Source organism: Protopterus annectens, chromosome 11.part0 (assembly GCF_019279795.1).
Source record: "Protopterus annectens isolate FY-2018-M chromosome 11.part0, PAN1.0, whole genome shotgun sequence".
NCBI lineage: Eukaryota > Metazoa > Chordata > Ceratodontiformes > Protopteridae > Protopterus > Protopterus annectens.
The window spans coordinates 1,398,664,543-1,398,684,251 of record NC_056745.1 but is presented as its reverse complement, the minus strand read 5'-3'; the positions used below and the strand labels follow the sequence as shown (position 1 = coordinate 1,398,684,251).

Here is a 19,709-nt window from a genome sequence, read left to right as displayed (position 1 = left end):
TTTTTCCAATGTAGATTCATACTGGAATTATTTCACCTCTATTAATGGGGACCCACCAACTCAACAAGATAAACAATATATATTGGAATCTGCTTATAGAACTACATCTTCCATTGTCTGGAGACTTTATACATGGAAATTTTTACATAGATCTTTTTATACACCTTTGATGATGAATAAAATTAATAATAAAGATAATCTATGTAAGAGATGTAATGTAGAAATTAATGCTGACTGGGCTCATATGTTTTATGACTGTATGAAGTTGAAAGAATACTGGAAGTCAATTAATGAATTTTTGCAGGCTCTGTTTACAGATAATTCCATTATTTGTAACTGTCTTATATTATTCAACACACCTGTAGCTCAATGTGTTAAAAAGATTAAGCTTCCCTTGTTATGGTCCATCCTAGCAGTGGCTAGGAAAATAATAACTAGAAATTGGATTTCAGATACACCTCCTTCGTTCAATGAATTTAAAAATGTTATGAATATAATGTGTCATATGGAAATAAGCACAATTAGAATGAGAACAACTAGAAAAACATCACATTTTATTGTATGGGATAATTTACAAAATTTGTTAAAAAATTCTAATTTCAATAACACAGTATTTTAGTTTAATTAATTGATCTGATTATAGTGGATGTCTTTGTAAATACTTTAGTTGTTTTGTTGAATATTATAATAATACCTATTTTTAATTATTTGTATAAAATTGTTATGATATTTCTCTTATATGTTAAAACAATAAACTTGTTTTGAAAAAAAAAAAGAAAGCATGAAAAGATTACATTATGCATAAACCACAAAAAAAAAAAAAAAAAAAAAACTTCAACAAAAAGAATTGCTTTGGCAACTAAGGTTGAACACTTATAATCAACCAGGTCTCAGTGATGTAAGTTCTATAGTTTGTTTACCGAAATTGAAGAGTTTGTTAAGATAAAAAGTAGAGTACATCTTTTTGATTGTACAATTTGTTTTTTAATGGTTTCAAACTAAAAAGTTGTATTTTAGTAATATTTTTTATTTTTGTTAGAATGAAGAGGTTGGGTTTGTGAGAATTATGTGAGAATCATGGATCTAAGTTTACTATTTATTGGTTAACTTTGTTGTTTGAGTCTTTGTCTGAAGAAGGTTTGGTCAATGAACTAAAACAACAAAGCTAACCTAATTTAACCGTGTTTTGCTAATATCCTTGTCATTGCTTTCTACTTTTTAATGATTCCAGCTGTCACAAATTTGGAACTAGAGAACCGTCTTTGATATCTACCATCTAAATAATTAGTAAAAACATTTCAAGCTTTAGACTACATTTGCATGATGGTTCTTGTCACTTATAGGGGCATTACGTGCTTGCCATCGTCAGGTTTCTTGCAGAATACTGTTTGTAGTTTTTAGTAGTTCATTTACAATACTATGCTCTCCCCTGAGAATTTACTGAGTGTTAAGAGAATATGGTGACAACTGAAGTAGCTAAATAGTTATGTTTCACCAACTTTTCAACTTTAGACAGTGTACTTACTATATATATGCTCCTGTAGGCCTTTATTTCCAGACAGCAGGACCTCTTCTGAGTGTGATTGATATGGCTATGAAGTTATAAATAAAAATTAATTGAAAGAAGCCAGTCTCTATAAAATAGACTTTGTTTCTCATCTCATTAAGGAACTTGCTACTGAGTTTCATACACAGCTCTTTGCAAGATGATAGTGATCACACTGCTTTATAATTATCGGTTTCACAGAAGACAGTATCATCTGGTGAGAGTAAAATCTGAAACACTGTGGTCAGAGATGGGAAGATGGTGTTACTGACATCCTTGGAAATGCTTACACAGCATCCCTCTGAATGATCAACAATGTTTAACACTGTCTATGCAACCTACTGATCACCAGAAAGGTTCATAGGTTCATTCTAGGCTATCTGCCCTAGGGCATTTACAAGCCTAGCCAGAGTGTGTTTGGTTTTTGCCACCCATTTTAAAATGAATTTTGCTATGCCCTTTTTCGAGGTTAGTATACTGTGCATCTGTCTAACAGTGACACAGAAGTGATACCCGGAGTAAATCTACAATATCCCATCCACTCATCAAGATTCCTCTTGAAGAGAGTCAATGAGGGACTCTGCCTAACCTGGACTGGGATTTTATTCCAGAGTGAAGGGAGCCTCTGGGTTATGAATCTGTCCCTCCAGCATGTCCTATTTATTTCAGTGCTGAGGTTCAAGTCTCGAGCGTAGCTCGATGGGATTTGGATTTTCTGAGGTGCAGCATGTCCATTAATTCCGGGTTGGACATGGCTTTATACGTCAGGCACAGATCGCCTCTGAGCAGGCGGTATGCCACTGAGTAGAGCTGGAGTTTCTTTAACCAGGCAGCATATGGCATCTGTTTGAACCCTTTGATCCTCTTGGTGAGGAACTTTTGGGGTCTTTCCAGTTGCTGCAGGTGTCTGGTAAGGTACATGCCAAAAGGGGCATTGTACTCAATTATGGGCCTGATGAGGGATGAGTAAAGAGGCATGATGACCTCCCCTGATCTAGATGTGAATCCCTTCATGATTAGGTGGGCTATATAAAATGATTTTCTAACCACTTTGGCCACGTGGTTGTCAAATGAGAGATTGCTATCAACATGGGTCCCCAGGTCCCTAATTACTTCTTCCATACTTAATGGATTACCATCTATGTGGTAATTTGTGGGCACTTTGTTTTTGGCGAAGGGGATGACTATACACTTTTTGGCATTTAGCTTGAGGCCATGGCTCTAGCACCAGTTGTCTGTTTCTATGAGACCCTTTTGTAGGATGCTTGTGTCGGCTGGAGAGTCGATTATGGTGCCCAGTTTGCAGTCATCTGTGAACTTGGTCAGCCACAGTCCTTCCGTCTTGGCCTGTACCTCCGAGAAATATATACCGAACAAGAGAGGTCCCAGGACTGAGCCTTGTGGGATGCCACTTGTAACTGGTTTGGAGTCTGACATGGCTCCAGCAATTCTAACCATGTGGGTTCTCTCCTTGAGCCAGTTTGCAACACATCTAGTGACATAGGGGTTTATATTTAAGCTGGTGAGCTTATCTATAATGCCTGAGTGGGGTATTGTATCGAAGGCTTTTGCGAGGTCCAGGTAGGCTGTGTGGACCACCTTCTCCTCGTCAATTGCCTTGGTGACTGTTTCAAAGAAATCGAGCAGGTTTAAGAGGCAGGATCTGCCCTTAACAAAGCCGAACTGGGTAGGATCCAGTGTCTGTAGGTCCCCAATATTCCTATTTATGAGATCCATGATGATCCTTTCCATAGCTTTGCAAACCAAGCTAGTCAGGCTTATGGGGTGATAGTTTCCAGGATCCGTTGAGGCACCACCTTTGTGGAGAGGGACCACTGTTGTTGTACGCCACTCTTTGGGTACATATCCTGTACTAAGGCTGAGATTGAACAGTAGTTTTATGTTTGGGTTTAGTTCTTCTTGGAGTTCATGTAGGATGCAGCCCAGGACACCGTCTGTTCCCATTGATGCTGTGTTTTTTGCTTTGGAGAGGGTGGCTCTTACCTGAGCATCTGAGTTTCAGGGGGCAGCACTGTGCTGGGATAGATATTTGCCCTTTTGGTGGGGAAGGGGGGAGAAGTTTCTGCTGAGCCTGTCAGCTAGGATGTTGGCAATTTCTGTGGGTTTGGTGTATTTTTTGTCATTTTGGACTCATTCTGAGCATATCTGGGAATTCCCACCCAGTTCCTAACATAACTAAAGAAAGCCTTGTGATTATCCTTAGTGTCCTGTGCAATTTTTCTCTCGAAGCTGGCCTTAGAAGATTTTATGAGTGCCCATAGTTTTTTGCTAATACTGATCAGAGATGCCTTCCCTTTTTGGGATTTTGCTCTATCATGTAGTAGCTTCCTCCTTCTATTGTATAGTTTGTTTATGGCTGGGGTCCACCAGACAGGATGCCTGCCTTTGGAGGATTGGGTCTTGGTTTTGGTTCGGATAGCATGATCCATGCATTCCTGATGGTGTTCATAGAATGCATTTATAAAAGATTCTGTGGTCTGGGCCATATTTTCCACAGGCCCGGGGGCTTTGAAGGATTCCACATCAGTTTTGAGAAGTGTGAAATTTGCTTTAGAGAAGTTTTTCACTGTGGTTTTCTGGGCAGGGGCTGGGGCCGGGATGTGAATATCTAGTGAGATTAGTTTATGGTCTGATCTTACCAGTGAGGGATACACTTTTGGTCTGGAGCATAGAGTCCCCATGTTGGTGATGATCAGGTCCAGTATGTTTTCCCCTGTTGTGGGAGTGGTAACAAGCTGTTCCATAGCATTTGAGTTTATAAATTCTAGGAACCTTTGGGATAGGGTGTTGGAGCTAGAGTAATGCTCCCAGTCTATGTTTGGGTAGTTGAAGTCGCCCAATATAATGGTGTTTGGAGAGACCTTCATATTTTCCAAAGTTCTCAGGAAGGCCGAGTGGGGTTCCTGGGTTTGGGAGGGTGGTCTGTAGCAGGCTATAAACTGGAAGGCAGTTTTACCCACTGTTAGTTGCACATGGATAGTCTCTGATGCTTCGTGCTGTGCCACCAACCTGGAGGTGTGGGTATCTTTGACGAATATTGATACTCCCCCTCTTTTTGTGGTTCAGTCCAAGTTTTGGGGCCGAAAAACATGGTATGAGGTATAACCTGGTAGTGCAGGGGTGCTCTCGAGAGCCTTGAACCAGGTTTCTGTTACTGCACAGATATCGATGTTCTCCATACTAAGGAGAGTTTTGAGTGTGTGCATCTTGAGGTTTAGACTTCTGGCGTTGAGTAGCATTACTCTTGGTTTCTTATCCCTTGTGATACCTATGGAGGTGGGTTTGACTTTTGAGCCTTGCCTAAAAAAGGCACTATGGGGGTGGCAAGAGCCTTTGCCAATATCCGAAAGCCCAGGGGTGACCGGTGCAAGCCGTCCCTAGCGAAGCATCGTGGCTTGTTGAGCATGTCATCCCAGGCTGACAGGCATTGGATCCCCTTTGAATGACACCAATACGTAAGCCAATTGTTGAAATTGATCATCTTGTCTTCATATTGTGGCATCATTCTTGGTGAGGGTAAGATACTACTCAAGGTCAGGGTCATACTGGCCTGGGCTACATGCTCAGAGAGCTCCTCTATGTCTCTTTTCATGTAGTCCAGGGAGGTACATCTCAGGCCATTCACACCAGCATGGGCAATGACTGAGTCATATTTGTACTTGCCTTGGAGTGACCTGAGTGCTTGTGTTATGTGGCAGATCCTAACGCCTGACAGGCAGCTCACTGTGACCTTCTCCTTGTTCAGCCTGGTGAGCGGAACGTCAGTGTGCCTGACAATAGAGTCACCTATTACAAGTGTATCAGGTGTGTTGTTTTGCCTTAAGGGCTGTGACTGTTTGGCACACAGGCTTTGTGAGCTTTGTGTTGCATGTGTTTTGTTTTGGGGTAGCGGTTGCTTGGGTGTCTGCTTTGGAGGTCTCTGTTGCTTAGGCAGATTTTTATTTAGAGCCCCCAAGTATGTTTTTGTGTGTTTATGTGTTTGGTTTGCTGTTGTGGTAGGTCTATCTGAGACTGGAATTGTAGTGAGTGTGGTTTCCTTCTCTTCCTGACTTGTTATGCCAGTACTGAGTTGAGAGAACTTAGCCTCCAGTTTGGCTATATGGTTGCATCTCTCACATGTATTGGAATTTGTTGGGAGGAGGAGAGGGTTGTCTGTGTACATGAGGCAGTTGTAACATTGCCTCAAGATTCCCAGATTCACCAGCTGGACCAGAGAGGAGATTGACAACTGACCTTTGGACATGCTAGAATAGTATTGGGAATTCCTTTATAATTGAAAAAAGGGCCAATGGGGAACAAGGTACTCAAGGGGTGTTTGTGAGGGTGTAGTGCTTTTAATTTTTTAGTGCTGACTTATATAATTGCTTTAGTGAGCAAGTGCCAGGCTTTAGAGTAGGAATAGGGTGTTTATTATGAGAACTAGATCAGTTCTAAGGGAAAAAGTGAAGAGCAGACTCTGTGGAGCCGAGAATGGTTTAAACCCAATTAAGCAGCGTTACCCGATGCTGCGCTATGCGCAAAATTGTGCAAAGTCGCGCTAAAGCGGGTTTTATACAGGGGGGACTTGAAAGAGCTAGAAATTGGCCCAAAACGGCCAATGGACTACCAGATTCTTGTGCTGGGAAAACTCCTACAGGGATAGATAGGCTGCTCTAAGCTCCCCACTGCCACTGGTGAACAAAGAAGCCTCCCTTTATCCAAGAAAGGAAATGGGCAACATAGGAACTTTCCAAAAGTCCAGAAGACTACTCTAGGTCAGGAAAGATGGGAAACCAGGATCATTTTTTTGTTTCTTTTTTTGCAACAAACAGCAGGGAAATGCAATAATTATGTAACACAGGCTAGCACAATTGAGTGTGTAGCTTCAACAGGTAAACGCAACAAACAGGGCAAACTTTAAAAGTGCAGGTGCAAAAACAACTTTAAACAGTTTAAAACAATTCAAGAAGCAGAAATACTTACAGTTTAGCTAGATCGGACAGTTGCCCAGGTAATAGCAGCAAAAAAACACTTATCAGGTTAGCAGTCATTCTTTTAGCCTCTCTGCTGCCAGCACCACTCTGCAGGACCACGAGGAGCTTGGCTGAGTAGTAACAAGTGCAAAAACCACGCCAAAGTGGGTTTTATACAGGGGGACTTGAAAGAGCTAGTAATTGGCCCAAAACGGCCAATAGACTACCAGATTCTTGTGCTGGGAACACTCCTCCAGGGATAGATAAGCTGCTCTAAGCTCCCCACTGCCACTGGTGAACAAAGAAGCCTCCCTTTATCCAAGAAAGGAAATGGGCAACACAGGAACTTTCCAAAAGTCCAGAATACAGCAAAGCCTGTATTTGGACTACTCTAGGTCAGGAAAGATGGGAAACAAGGATCATTTTTTTTCTTTTTTGCAGCAAACAGCAGGAAAATGCAATAAATATGTAACACAGGCTAGCGCACTTGAGTGTGTAGCCGCAACAGGTAAATGCAACAAGCAGGACAAACTTTAAAAGTGCAGGTGCAAAAACAACTTTAAAAACAGTTCAAGAATGCAGAAATACTTGCAGTTTAGCTAGCTAGGACAGTCGCCCAGGTAGTAGCAGGAAAACACTTTTATCAGGTTAGCAGTCGCTCTTTTAGCCTCTTTGCTGCTAGCACCACTCTGCAGGACCACGAGGAGCTTCGTTGAGTAGTAACAAGTGCAGAAAACCTCCAAAGCGGGTTTTATACAGGAGGACTTGAAAGAGCTAGAAATTGGCCCAAAACGGCCAATAGACTACCAGATTCTAGTGCTGGGAACACTCCTCCAGGGATAGATAGGCTGCTCTAAGCTCCCCACTGCCACTGGTGAACAAAGAAGTCTCCCTTTACCCAAGAAAGGAAATGGACAACACAGGAACTTTCCAAAAGTCCAGAATACAGCAAAGCCTGTATTTGGACTACTCTAGGTCAGGAAAGATGGGAAACAAGGATAATTTTTTTCTTTTTTTTCTTTTTTGCAACAAACAGCAGGAAAATGCAATAAATATGTAACACAGGCTAGCACACTTGAGTGTGTAGCCTCAACAGATAAATGCAACAAGCAGGACAACCTTTAAATTACAAGTGCAAAAGTGCACTAAAGCTGGCTTTAAAGCAGGGGGTTAGAAAGAGATAGGAAATGGCCCAAAATGGCCAATAAGCTACAAGTTACTGGGCTGGAACCACGCCTCAAGGGACAGATAGGCTGCTCAGAGCTCCCCACTCTCACTGGTGAACAAAGAAGCTTCCTCCTATCCAAATAAGGATATGGGCAACACAGGAACTATGACACAGCCCAGAGATCAGCAATACCTGAAGACTGGACTATTCTAGTTCAGTAAAGGCGGGAAACAAGGATATTTTTTTTTTTTTTTTTTAAGTAGCAGAAATTAGGTACAGAAACACAGTAAATGCTTTAATTCGGCTAGCGCACTTGAGTGTATAGCCTACCAGTTGCCTGTATCACTCTGCAGGACACCACGAGGAGCTGTGCGAAGTTGTATACAATAACAAACTTTTTAAATCACAGATTCGCTAAGAAAAAAACACTGGCATTTTAGGCAGAATTAGTTAAGATAGCAAGAAAAGCAGAAAACTGATACTTAATCACTCCAAAGTCACTCTTTTGTCTCTCTGCTGCTGTAGACTCTGCAGAACACCTGGAAGGCACTTGCTGAGCAAACTGTGTAAATGAGGTTATTATAGCAGGGAAGTGAAAGAGAGAGAAATTATCCCAAAATGGCCAATAAACCACTCCTCCAGGGACAGATAGGCTGCACAAAGCTCCCCTCTCGCACAGGTGAACAGAGAAACTTCCTTCTATCCAAGTAAGGTAATGGCAACACAGAAACTTGTAACACAGCCCTGGATTCAGCAATAACCTGAAAACTGGACTATACTAGTTCAGAAAGGTGGGAAACAAGTATATCATTTTTTTTCAGAAAATAGAGCAGATACAATCAAAATTAGCCCAAAAAGGCCAATAAACTACCAACTTCTGGGCTGAAACCACTTTTCCAGGGACAGATAGCCTGCTCAAAGCTCCCCTCTCTCATAGGTGAACAGAGAAACTTCCTTCTATCCAAGTAAGGTATGCAACACAGAAACTTGTAACACAACCCTGGATTCAACAATAACATGAAAACTGGACTATACTAGTTCAGAAAGGCGAGAAAGAAGTATATATATATATTTCTTTCCCAGAAAATAGAGCAGATACAATCAAAACAACACTTTACCCAATTGACCAGTTAAAAAGCTTAAAACTGAGCTCTGTTCCAGCAGTCTTCAATCAGACAAGTTCTAACTGCGCAGTCCTGCCACTAGGGTACATTGCAACCTTCTCCAAAAAAGACGGCCTGGGTCAGTGCACAATTCATACAAACAAAGCTAGATCCAGCCGGCCTGAATCTAGTCTATGCTACAGCAAACAAGGCGTACCGATTTCAGAAAGAAACAGTTCAAGTAAGCATGCGTAATAAGCCTTTAACCAGAAATTCCCAGCTCAGAAGGGCAGAATCTAGCCTCTCCTCCCACAAGAGTGCAGACCACAAACCTTCTTAATGTAAAATAACTGGCCTGAAGCCCAAGTCCTTTACCTAGAACTAATGCACTTTTAGAATAACAGACACTGAGCCTTCAATCAGCAGTTCCCAACTTAGAAGGGTGTACACTACCTGTCCTGCCACAACAGTGGAGACCACAAACCTTCCTAATGTAAAACAACTGGTTTGAAGCCCAAGTGCTTAAACCAAGGGCCTTAGAATAACAGTTACAATTTAATCAGGCTACTAACAAGCAGTAATAAAGGCAGCAGAATAAATTTAATTGAGTACTTTTAAAAGAGGCAAAAGCAAAATAAGGTAATAAAGTAGGAAGAAACACAAATACAGTAAGGCAAATAAAGTGCAAAAAATTTTTTTTTTGAGATGGAGGAAACAGAGCAGATTAAGATACTATAGGGGAATGCCCTTCCCAAGTGCTCTCTCTGTACACTGCAGAGGAGATGGGACTGGTAAGAGTATCCAAAATCAAAATATGATCTCACTGTACTCAGTTGAGTGAGCAAATGAGATGGGTCCAGGAGGAGTGTGCAAAAAGAGATTTACAGCAGGGGCGGGCAATTCCAAAACCACCAAGATTAACACCACAACAAGAAACAGGGAGGCTGGGTGGGGGAACTACTGCAGAGATTCAAAGACACACACAATATTTACTGAATCCAAGACACATAATATTTACTCACTCAAATCTTAAATAAGTGCAGAAAATACACTTAAATCAGCTTATGTCCAGTTGATATATGCAGACAAGTCTCAGTAGCCAGCAACTCGATTTAAAATGATTACTAGAAATGTAACCAACACAGATTTTAATGTTGGCAGAAACCCCCAAGCTAATTAACACTAACAAAGGAATTTCAAAGCAGTCTAACAACTTTCAGTGAGCTCAGATGGCTAACTGCAGAGATTCAGAGACACACACAATATTTACTGAATCCAAGACACACAATATTAACTCATTCAAATCTTAAGTAAGTGCAGAAAATATACTTAAATCAGCTTATGTCCAGTTGATATATGCAGACAAGTCTCAGTAGCCAGCAACTCGATTTAAAATCAAGTTGGTTAGCAAACTGAATGTTAACAGTGGTACTTATTTATAAAGATTGCCCTGCCCTATCCTATTATCTTTTTCAGAAAATTCATCCACCATTTTTACAGCCTTCTGCACTGTATACAGTGCTCTTGTCTTCTACCTCAACTTAATAATTTTCAGTCATTTCTGAATCCCATGATGTGAAACACCATATCCTCACTGATTTTTGTACAGTGACCAAAGACAATGATAAATTCAGGCTAAACTTGTGATGTATCTCGTTTGTAGCCAGCAACTCGATTTAAAATGATTACTAGAAATGTAACCAACACAGATTTTAATGTTAGCAGAAACCCACAAGCTAATTAACACTAACAAAGGAATTTCAAAGCAGTCTAACAACTTTCAGTGAGCTCAGATGGCTAACTGCAGAGATTCAGAGACACACACAATATTTACTGAATCCAAGACACACAATATTAACTCATTCAAATCTTAAATAAGTGCAGAAAATATACTTAAATCAGCTTATGTCCAGTTGATATATGCAGACAAGTCTCAGTAGCCAGCAACTCGATTTAAAATCAAGTTGGTTAGCAAACTGAATGTTAACAGCGGTACTTATGCATAAAGATTGCCCTGCCCTATCCTATTATCTTTTTCAGAAAATTCATCCACCATTTTTACAACCTTCTGCACTGTATACAGTGCTCTTGTCTTCTACCTCAACTTAACAATTTTCAGTCATTTCTGAATCCCATGATGTGAAGCACCATATCCTCACTGATTTTTGTACAGTGACCAAAGACAATGATAAATGCAGGCTAAACTTGTGATGTATCTCGTTTGCTGTTCCTCACTTGCACTTATTTAACATTGTCTCTGTCATGCATGTAGATTTTTTAGCCAAGTTGGCAGGCTGAGTTTTTAACTTATCAAGCACATCAGTCAGTCAGTTATAGAACACAATTGTATTCAACTGAGACAACGAAAAGAATTAGAAAGAGGCACAAAATTATCTCTGATAACTATTTTTAATAAAGTATAGGAAGACATTCTATTACCCAAGAACTTCCAGGGGGCAAATGCAGTTCCTTTGCATAAAAGTAGCAAGAGAGGATAGATAGAGAACTGTAGACCTGCTAATTTGAAGTTCCTAGATTGGAAAATGTGGAATGATGGTCTGTTCTAATGAATGAAAAGCCTCTTAAGTGAAACTTACTTGACTGAGATGACAACAGCAAACTTTGAATTAACCGAGACCATTCACATCACCAGAGTTTTTTACAGGGAATGGAGGAACTTGGCTAACATGCAATCTCAGAATTGGTATATATATCTGGGAAGGTGTGGGGGTCACAGCTCCCCCACCTGGGTAGGTTTGACATTCTGTGGTGGGTTTTTAGGTTGAATGTTGGACAAGTGCCTCCATTCTCTGTAAAAATATCCGGTGATGTAAACATTTGGTTAATTCAACATTCGCTGTTGTTGCTGCGATCAAGTAAGTTTCGGTTAAGTGGTCTTTCGTTCATTAGAAGTAGACCTGGAATGACTACTAAAATCAGCCCGTAGCCTGTTGAGGCACAGGATTCAAGGCAGTGCTGCTTTATAAGATGAAGTTCAGGTTAGTGGATCTAATTCACTTTTTGCATAGGACAAATAAAGTAGTAGCAGTGCACCCTAAAGAAAAAGAAACTTTTAATTGGTACTGCAGGGTTCATTACTATAATATATGTTTTAGTAATTTTGCAATGAAGCTAAAAACAGTATCCTTCTGCAGGTGACATGTTGATCCACAAAAAGAAGAAAAGTAAGGTTTTGAGTGTGATCAGCAATATAGCTGCTTATGTTCAGTGCACAGAAATTCAGAATAATGCATCCAGGAGAAAGTCACAAGAATTGAAAGTTGCACATGTTATGTGGATAATATCAGAGTTAAAATATAGACTGACTTTATCATTTCAGAATTTCTGATAACCATAAAGTATGTAGGTAACGTAAGAGTAGAGACTACAAACAAGACAATGTGATGCACTGGAAAAAGCCTTTATGCTATAAAGTTGAAGCATGTATGTCTTCTGTAGAGATGCCATTGGGAGACTGTCATCTGTTAAGTAAAAGGATAATTAATTAAGAGGCAGCTACTTGAATTTATCTCATAAACTGTCCTATTGACTGAATCTCACAAGTGGAGGGTAATGAGAGCTAACACTGTTGGTGATTATAGACTGTTACCTTCTTTCCATGATAGTGCAGTCTTGGGCTTGATATATGTAAGGAATGCATGATGTGGTGGATGTGTACTCCTCCCCCATAGTAGAGAGCAGGGGAGCTGTCTTTCTTTAAAACCAATGTCTTTAATTTGATGGCACTTAGTTTGAAAGTGCAGCAGCTGAAGTGCTGATCTCCTAACATGCTAATTTTTGATGAATGTCAGGAGTTTCAACAGCTGAAACTTGAGCTAAAGCGCAATGAGTTTGCTGCCAAAATTACTGACTAAACATAGAGGAGAGGCTAAAGAGAACAGAAGGCTAAATGTATGTAATATGCATTATCTAAGGAAAGGGTTGATTGGAGGTTTACAGTACATCTAGGAAATGGGTAGAGTTCAAAATGTTGCAGTCTTGCAAAAAATAAATGAACAAGAATTGGTGACATCATTTAAAAACATAAGGCATAATGCTTTGGAAATATATGGCAAAGAATTTTTAAAAATAATGCTTGGGTAAAGCATCACTTATTTGAATGGGAATCAGGAAAATATGTTTGGTTGTGCAGTGTCATCATGCTGTTTAGTAAGCAAACAATGGGTCATTTGAGTAGAACCTAGTCACTCTCTGTATTAAAATTCCTTCTTCAAGTTGTCTGTCCTTTGGAGAGGCAGTGAGGCTCATTCTTGTTAGCATGACTTTCCTGATAAATGTGAATATAGAATTCCATTTGCCTTTCAGTCCTGCAGTTTTTCAGATCAGGTCATGTAATTTTGAAATACTCATTAAAGGATGATGCTTTAAGGTGCCTTACATCTGATTAATACTTTTATACATTATACTTTTCTATTCTTTTTTTTTTCTTTTTTAGGATTACATTGATACTGAAGTTCTTCTCAGCAGTGACAATGTCGACCAAGAAGCTCTGCAGTCTTATGCAAGAGAAGCTGCTGATTTTGCTACTAACTACCAGCTGCCCACCTTGGACTTTGCAATTAACCATTATGGACAGCCTGATGTGGACATGTTTGATTTTACATGCATGTATGCATCTGAAAATGCAGCACTGGTTCGGGAGCGGCAAGGACATAAGTTAATAGTAGCGCTTGTTGGCGACAGTTTACTGGAGGTAAATAGATATATAAATTTCTATATATGTATAATGAGGGAAATGTACTCACAAACGAGGAGAGTGTGTTGAGCAGATGGAAAGAGTACTTTGAGAGGCTGATGAATAAAGAGAATGAGAGGGAGAGAAGGTTGGATGATGTGCGGATAGTGAATCATAAAGTGCAGTGGATTAGCAAGGAGGAAGTAAGCATAGCTATGAAGAGGATGAAGAATGGAAAGGCTGTTGGTCCAGATGATATACCTGTGGAAGCATGGATGTGTTTAGGTGAAATGGCAGTGGAGTTTTTAACGAGATTGTTTAATAAAATCTTGGAAAGTGAGAAGATGCCTGACAAATGGAGAAAAAGTGTTTTGGTACCGATTTTTCTTTAAGAATAAGGGTGATGTGCAGAGCTGTAGTAACTACAGAGGGATTAAATAGATCAGTCATAGCATGAAGTTATGGGAAAGAGTAGTGGAAGCTAGGTTAAGAAGGGAGGTGATGATTAGTGATCAACAGTATGGTTTCATGCCAGGAAAGAGCACTACAGATGCGATGTTTGCTCTGAGAGTGTTGATGGAGAAGCACAGAGAAGGTCAGAAGGAGTTGCATTGTGTCTTTGTGGACTTAGAGAAAGTATATGACAGGGTGCCTAGAGAGGAGTTGTGGTATTGTATGAGGAAGTCTGGAGTGTCAGAGAAGTATGTAAGAGTGGTACAGGATATGTACGAGGGTAGTGTGACAGCGGTGAGGTCTGTGGTGAGAGTGACGGATGCGTTTAAGGTGGAGGTGGGATTACATCAAGGATCAGCTCTGAGCCCTTTCTTATTTGCAGTGGTGATGGACAGGTTAACAGATGAGATCAGACAGGAGTCCCCGTGGACTATGATGTTTGCAGATGACATTGTGATCTGTAGTGAGAGTAGGGAACAGGTGGAGGAGACCCTGGAGAGGTGGAGATATGCTCTAGAGAGAAGAGGAATGAAGGTCAGCAGGACTAAGACAGAATATATGTGTGTGAATGAGAGGGAGGATAGAGGAATGGTGAGGATGCAGGGAGTAGAGGTGGCAAAGGTGGATGAGTTTAAATACTTGGGATCAGCAGTTCAGAGTAATGGTGAGTGTGGAGGAGAGGTGAAGAAGAGAGTGCAAGCAGAATGGAGTGGATGGAGAAGAGTGTCAGGAGTGATTTGTGACAGACGAGTACCAGTAAGAGTGAATGGGAAGGTCTACAAGAGGGTAGTGAGACCAGCTATGTTATATGGGTTGGAGACAGTGGGACTGACAAAAAGGCAGGAGTCAGAGCTGGACATGGCAGAGTTAAAGATGTGAAGATTTGCACTGGGTGTGACGAGGGTGGACAGGATTAGGAATAAGTATATTGGAGGGTCAGCCCAGATTGGAAGGTTTGGAGACAAAGCCAGAGAGGCAAGATTACATTGGTTTGGACATGTGCTGAGGAGGGATGCAGCATATATTGGGAAAAAGATGCTAAGGATGAAGCTGCCAGGTAGTAGGAAAAAAGGAAGGCCTAAGATAAGGTTTATGGATATGGTGAGAGAGGACATGCAGGTGATTGGTGCGACAGAGCAAGATGCAGAGGACAGGAAGAAATAGAAACAGATGATTCACTGTGGTGACCCCTAACGGAAGCAGACGAAAGAAGAAGATATATATATATATATATATATATATCACATTCACAGAAATACTGCTTCATGTTTTTGTTGTATATTAGCATGTTGCCTACATATATTTAAATATCCTAAAACATTTTTGCAAAAAAAATGTGGGTATTAAAGTGGGAAGTTCTTACACTTATGACATAATTTAAATGTAAGTGTAAGGACCTTCTTTGATGGGTCTTATGATTGGTTTATCTTTTATACCAGTCTTATCTTTGAAGTTTCTGAACTAGGGGACAGATGGGTGACTGCCATAACACATGCAGTGGTATCAGCTATTGATTATTTTGTGCTGCCGATTCCTTCTTGCCAGTTGAACAGTATGGATCTCCATCTTTCTTTGGTCCTGTATTCATATTTTTTTTGGATATTGTCTGACTTTATTTCCAAGTTTAACATGCACAGTGGAAGGAAGCTCAGTGCAGGACTTGTAAGAGGTCTCCTCTTGGTGCCTGGTGGTTAGGCTAGAGTTTTGCCTGACATTTTGTTTGAAGAACTGTCTGAGGCCTATGCTTCCTTAAGGTAGATTGACATTGTCTATAACCTCTCTAGTCTCTAATAGGTGGTGCTCATCTGTGACTGGTGAGAATTTAGTCCTGTTGTGGTCATCTATTTCTATGGGGGTCTTGGGCCTGGAGGAGGTAGTCCTCCAAGCTTCTACTGTAGTGGATACATTCCTAGGTGTTTATACCACCTTTACCACATTTGACCAGCTTAGTTCTAATTCCTCCCAGGCTTATCATAGTTAACATCCCTTCAGTCCATTCTGTCAAGGATTTGGGGCACTCAGGGCCAAGGCTTTATCTCCTATGTTGTCCCCCACAACCCAACTGGACTGCTTAGCCCTGGAAGAGCTTATACTAGTCATGCTTTGTAGATGACTGTTAAGAAGCCTAGGCAGTGCAAGCTCAATATATGTAAGAAGTATTAACTGCCCAATCAAGGACAGCCATACTACGTATCCCAGGAATGAAGCTGAATTTACAAATAGAGATTCACATATGCTGAGCCATCTTAAAGATACCTGATGTGTTGCTTGTTTATCATATTTTGGAAGGCTATTCCGTAAGTAGAAAATACATTTAGTTAAAAATCTGTCTCTACAGCATGTCCTGTTTATGTACCAGTGATGGTTAAGGTCCTTGGTGCATATGTTCATGATGCCTTTAATCTTTCACAGGCGAAGGAGATGAAGCATGGCAGGATCTTTAATAACTTGAAATATGCCTGCTTGAGATATAAAACAGTGGGTGGACTTTTAATCTATTAGGGTAACTTAGGGAATTTATTTTGATAATTTTCTTGGTTAACAATCTTCTGTGCCTTTCTATTTGGACAAGATGTTTGTAGAAGTATATGTCAAAGGGGCCATGGTATTTCAAGATTGGTCTCATGTGGAGATGTAAAGAAAGAGGAATTATTATGATTTCCTTGCTTCTAAAGGAAAGGTTTTTGGAAAAGAACGAAGCCAAGTAGAATGATTTCTTCTGTGCAACTGAAACATAATGGTCAAAGGACAATTTGTTGTCAACAAAAGTACCCAGATCTGTGATGACTACATCAATTTTATTGGAGTTTACATAATATGGTATGAACTAGAGGAATACTACTTGAGCCCAAGGGCAGTACACCAGGAATTAACTTGATAAAGCCCTTGTTGGAGTATGTGAGTATTTGTAGGAGTGCACATGAAAGTCACCAGTTTGTAATCATCATTAAACTTATCCAGCCATATCAACATCTCACTTGATGTCAGAAGTGTAGCTGTGTTAGAGGAAAGCCCCAAGATAGAGCCCTGGATGACACCACTAGTAAATTCTTTCATGAGGAAGAGGCACTTCCAACTCTTACTTTCTGACTTTTTCTGGCAAGTCAGTTAGCTATTCATCTAGATAATGTGGGGTTTGGAGTTGATTTTGATGAGCTTGTTGATAATTTCTGCATGAGGGATTATTTTGAAGACTTAAGCTAATTCTACCCATGTGGACAGAAAGACTCCTGACTTTAGCGTCATTGACCCTGTGGAAAAAATCAAATAGATTGAATAGACAAGATCTACCTTTGATAAAACCAAATTGACTTGGATCAGTGGATTGAATGTTCCCTATGACTTCATTTCATTCTTAAGTGCAACTATGGGACACTCCTTGACTTTTCAGATGACACCAGTTAGGCTTATGATTTTTGGGCCACCCTTAAGGAATGATACACTATGGTAGTTCTTCAAGCATCTGATATGTAACCATTTGAGAGGCTTTGATTAAAAAGATCCAGAAGGAAATGAGCAAAACTATATTTGGCACGCTTACTATGAAACAGCCAGGTACATTGTCCAGACACATGGAAGCAGTATTCTTATTCTTTAATAGTGCAAACAGAAGTTGATCAAGAAATGTGAGGAGGAGGTGGACACATGGGGGGGGGGGCTGCTGGATAAGTAAGCAGGATAAAATTGGAACTGAATTTGTTCACTAGGATGCTGGAGCTGTCTTTAGGCACAGAATAAGTCTTACCATTAGGTACAAGCTCTGAGAAGTGCTGAGTGTTATGTCTGAATTTCCTGATATAGTCAGAGAAGGATCTGGTGCCTTTGGTGGGGGTTGTAGTTTGAATTTCATTATAACCTTACACTTTTTAGTGGCATGTCTGAAATTTTTCTGTAACTTGTTTTAAATTCCCTTTGTGGTGAGCGGAGGATTACTTTCATTTTGTGATCAGTCTTTTCATCTTATTATTTAATTTATTTATGTTAAAAAGTCCACCTTAAAGGTGTATGACTGAATTTCCCATTATATGTTTGGTGATCATCATCGAACTTGGTGAACCAAAAGCCATCTACTTTGGCCTGGACCTCTGAGAAATAGATACCAAACAGTAAGGGGCCCAGCATAGACCCCTGTGGTACTCCAGTGGTGAAGGGTCTACTGTTGGAGGTGGAGTCACCAATTTTGATGGAGTTTTTATGTCAGTGAGCCATTTGGCTACCCACATAATAATGTGGGGTTTATTCCCTATCTGGGAGATTTTCTCAATTATGCTACAGTGAGGAATTGTTTTGAAAGCCTTGGGAAGGTTGGAATAGGCCATGTACACAGTCTTACCTTCATCTGTGGCTTTGCTGACATTCTCCAAGAAGTCTACCAGGTATAATAAGCATGATCTACCCTTAACAAAGACAAACTGGGCTGGAGCCAGTGTTTGGGGATTGCCTGTGTCATGGTGGATAAGGATATGAATAAGGTCCATGATGATTCTTTCCATGGCTTTGCAGATGAGGCTGGTTAGACCTATGGGTCTGTAGTTCCCAGGGTCAGTTGATGGCTCCCCTTTGTGTAGGGGGATTACTGTTGCTGTTCTCCATTCTGTAGGAACGTAGTGAGTTCTCAAGCTATGATTAAACAGAACGCCAAATGGGTCCAAGATTTCTTATTTTAGCTTGTTTTGTAAACAACCTGAGATATTATCTCATCCCATTGAGGCTGTGTTTTTGAGATGACCTCTACTCTAGAGATATTAGGCAGAGGGCTGGTTTCAGGTATGCTTTGGGATATGGCAGGTGGGGATAGGGGAGTGAAGTTTGCACTGAATCTGTCAGCTGGCAGGTTGGTGATATCTTCCAATGTAGTATGAGTGATCCCATCTGTGACAAACCAAAATGCTGGGAGTCCAGCTAGCTGGAATTTTGTAAATAATTATATGTCACTTGAAAATATTAATATGATTTAAATAGAAATTTAACACTGCCAGCCCAGCTATTTGGAATTTTGTAAATAATCATTTGTCATTTGTGAATATTAATATGATCCATAGGCTCGTCTTACAAATGTAAGAGAACTATATGTTATGTGGATATTAGACTACTGGTGCAGAAGTGTGTGTTGAACTGTATGTTATGTACTGAGCTTCAAGAATGTAACCACAGTGTACCCTGCTGGAAAAGAGCAGAAATGTGTATAAACTATATACCTGTGCAGATGTGTGTTTTATATATATATGTCAAAGGGGCCATGGTATTTCAAGATTGGTCTCATGTGGAGATGTAAAGAAAGAGGAATTATTATGATTTCCTTGCTTCTCAAGGAAAGGTTTTTGGAAAAGAACGAAGCCAAGTAGAATGATTTCTTCTGTGCAACTGAAACATAATGGTCAAAGGACAATTTGTTGTCAACAAAAGTACCCAGATCTGTGATGACTGCATCCATTTTATTGGAGTTTTCCTAAGATGGTATGAACTAGAGGAATACTACTTGAGCCCAAGGGCAGTACACCAGGAATTAACTTGATAAAGCCCTTGTTGGAGTATGTGAGCATTTGTAGGAGTGCACATGAAAGTCGCCAGTTTGTAATCATCATTAAACTTATCCAGCCATATCAACATCTCACTTGATGTCAGAAGTGTAGCTGTGTTAGAGGAAAGCCCCAGAGACAGAGCCCTGGATGACACCACTAGTAAATTCTTTCATGAGGAAGAGGCACTTCCAACTCTTACTTTCTGACTTTTTCTGGCAAGTCAGTTAGCTATTCATCTAGATAATGTG

General features: G+C 40.3%; 1 protein-coding gene across 10 annotated transcripts in view; it reads left to right on the top strand.

Moving 5' to 3' along the window:
- The window catches only part of LOC122815864 (F-actin-monooxygenase MICAL2-like), a gene marked incomplete at its 3' end in the record, with an annotated part of 2,588,394 nt that overhangs the window by 1,169,213 nt on the left and 1,399,472 nt on the right, over positions 1 to 19,709 (top strand). For all 10 annotated transcript variants that reach the window (XM_044088691.1, XM_044088682.1, XM_044088687.1 and 7 more), the window contains 1 exon segment: positions 13,247 to 13,504. In XM_044088691.1, the coding sequence (XP_043944626.1) occupies positions 13,247 to 13,504 (258 nt within the window).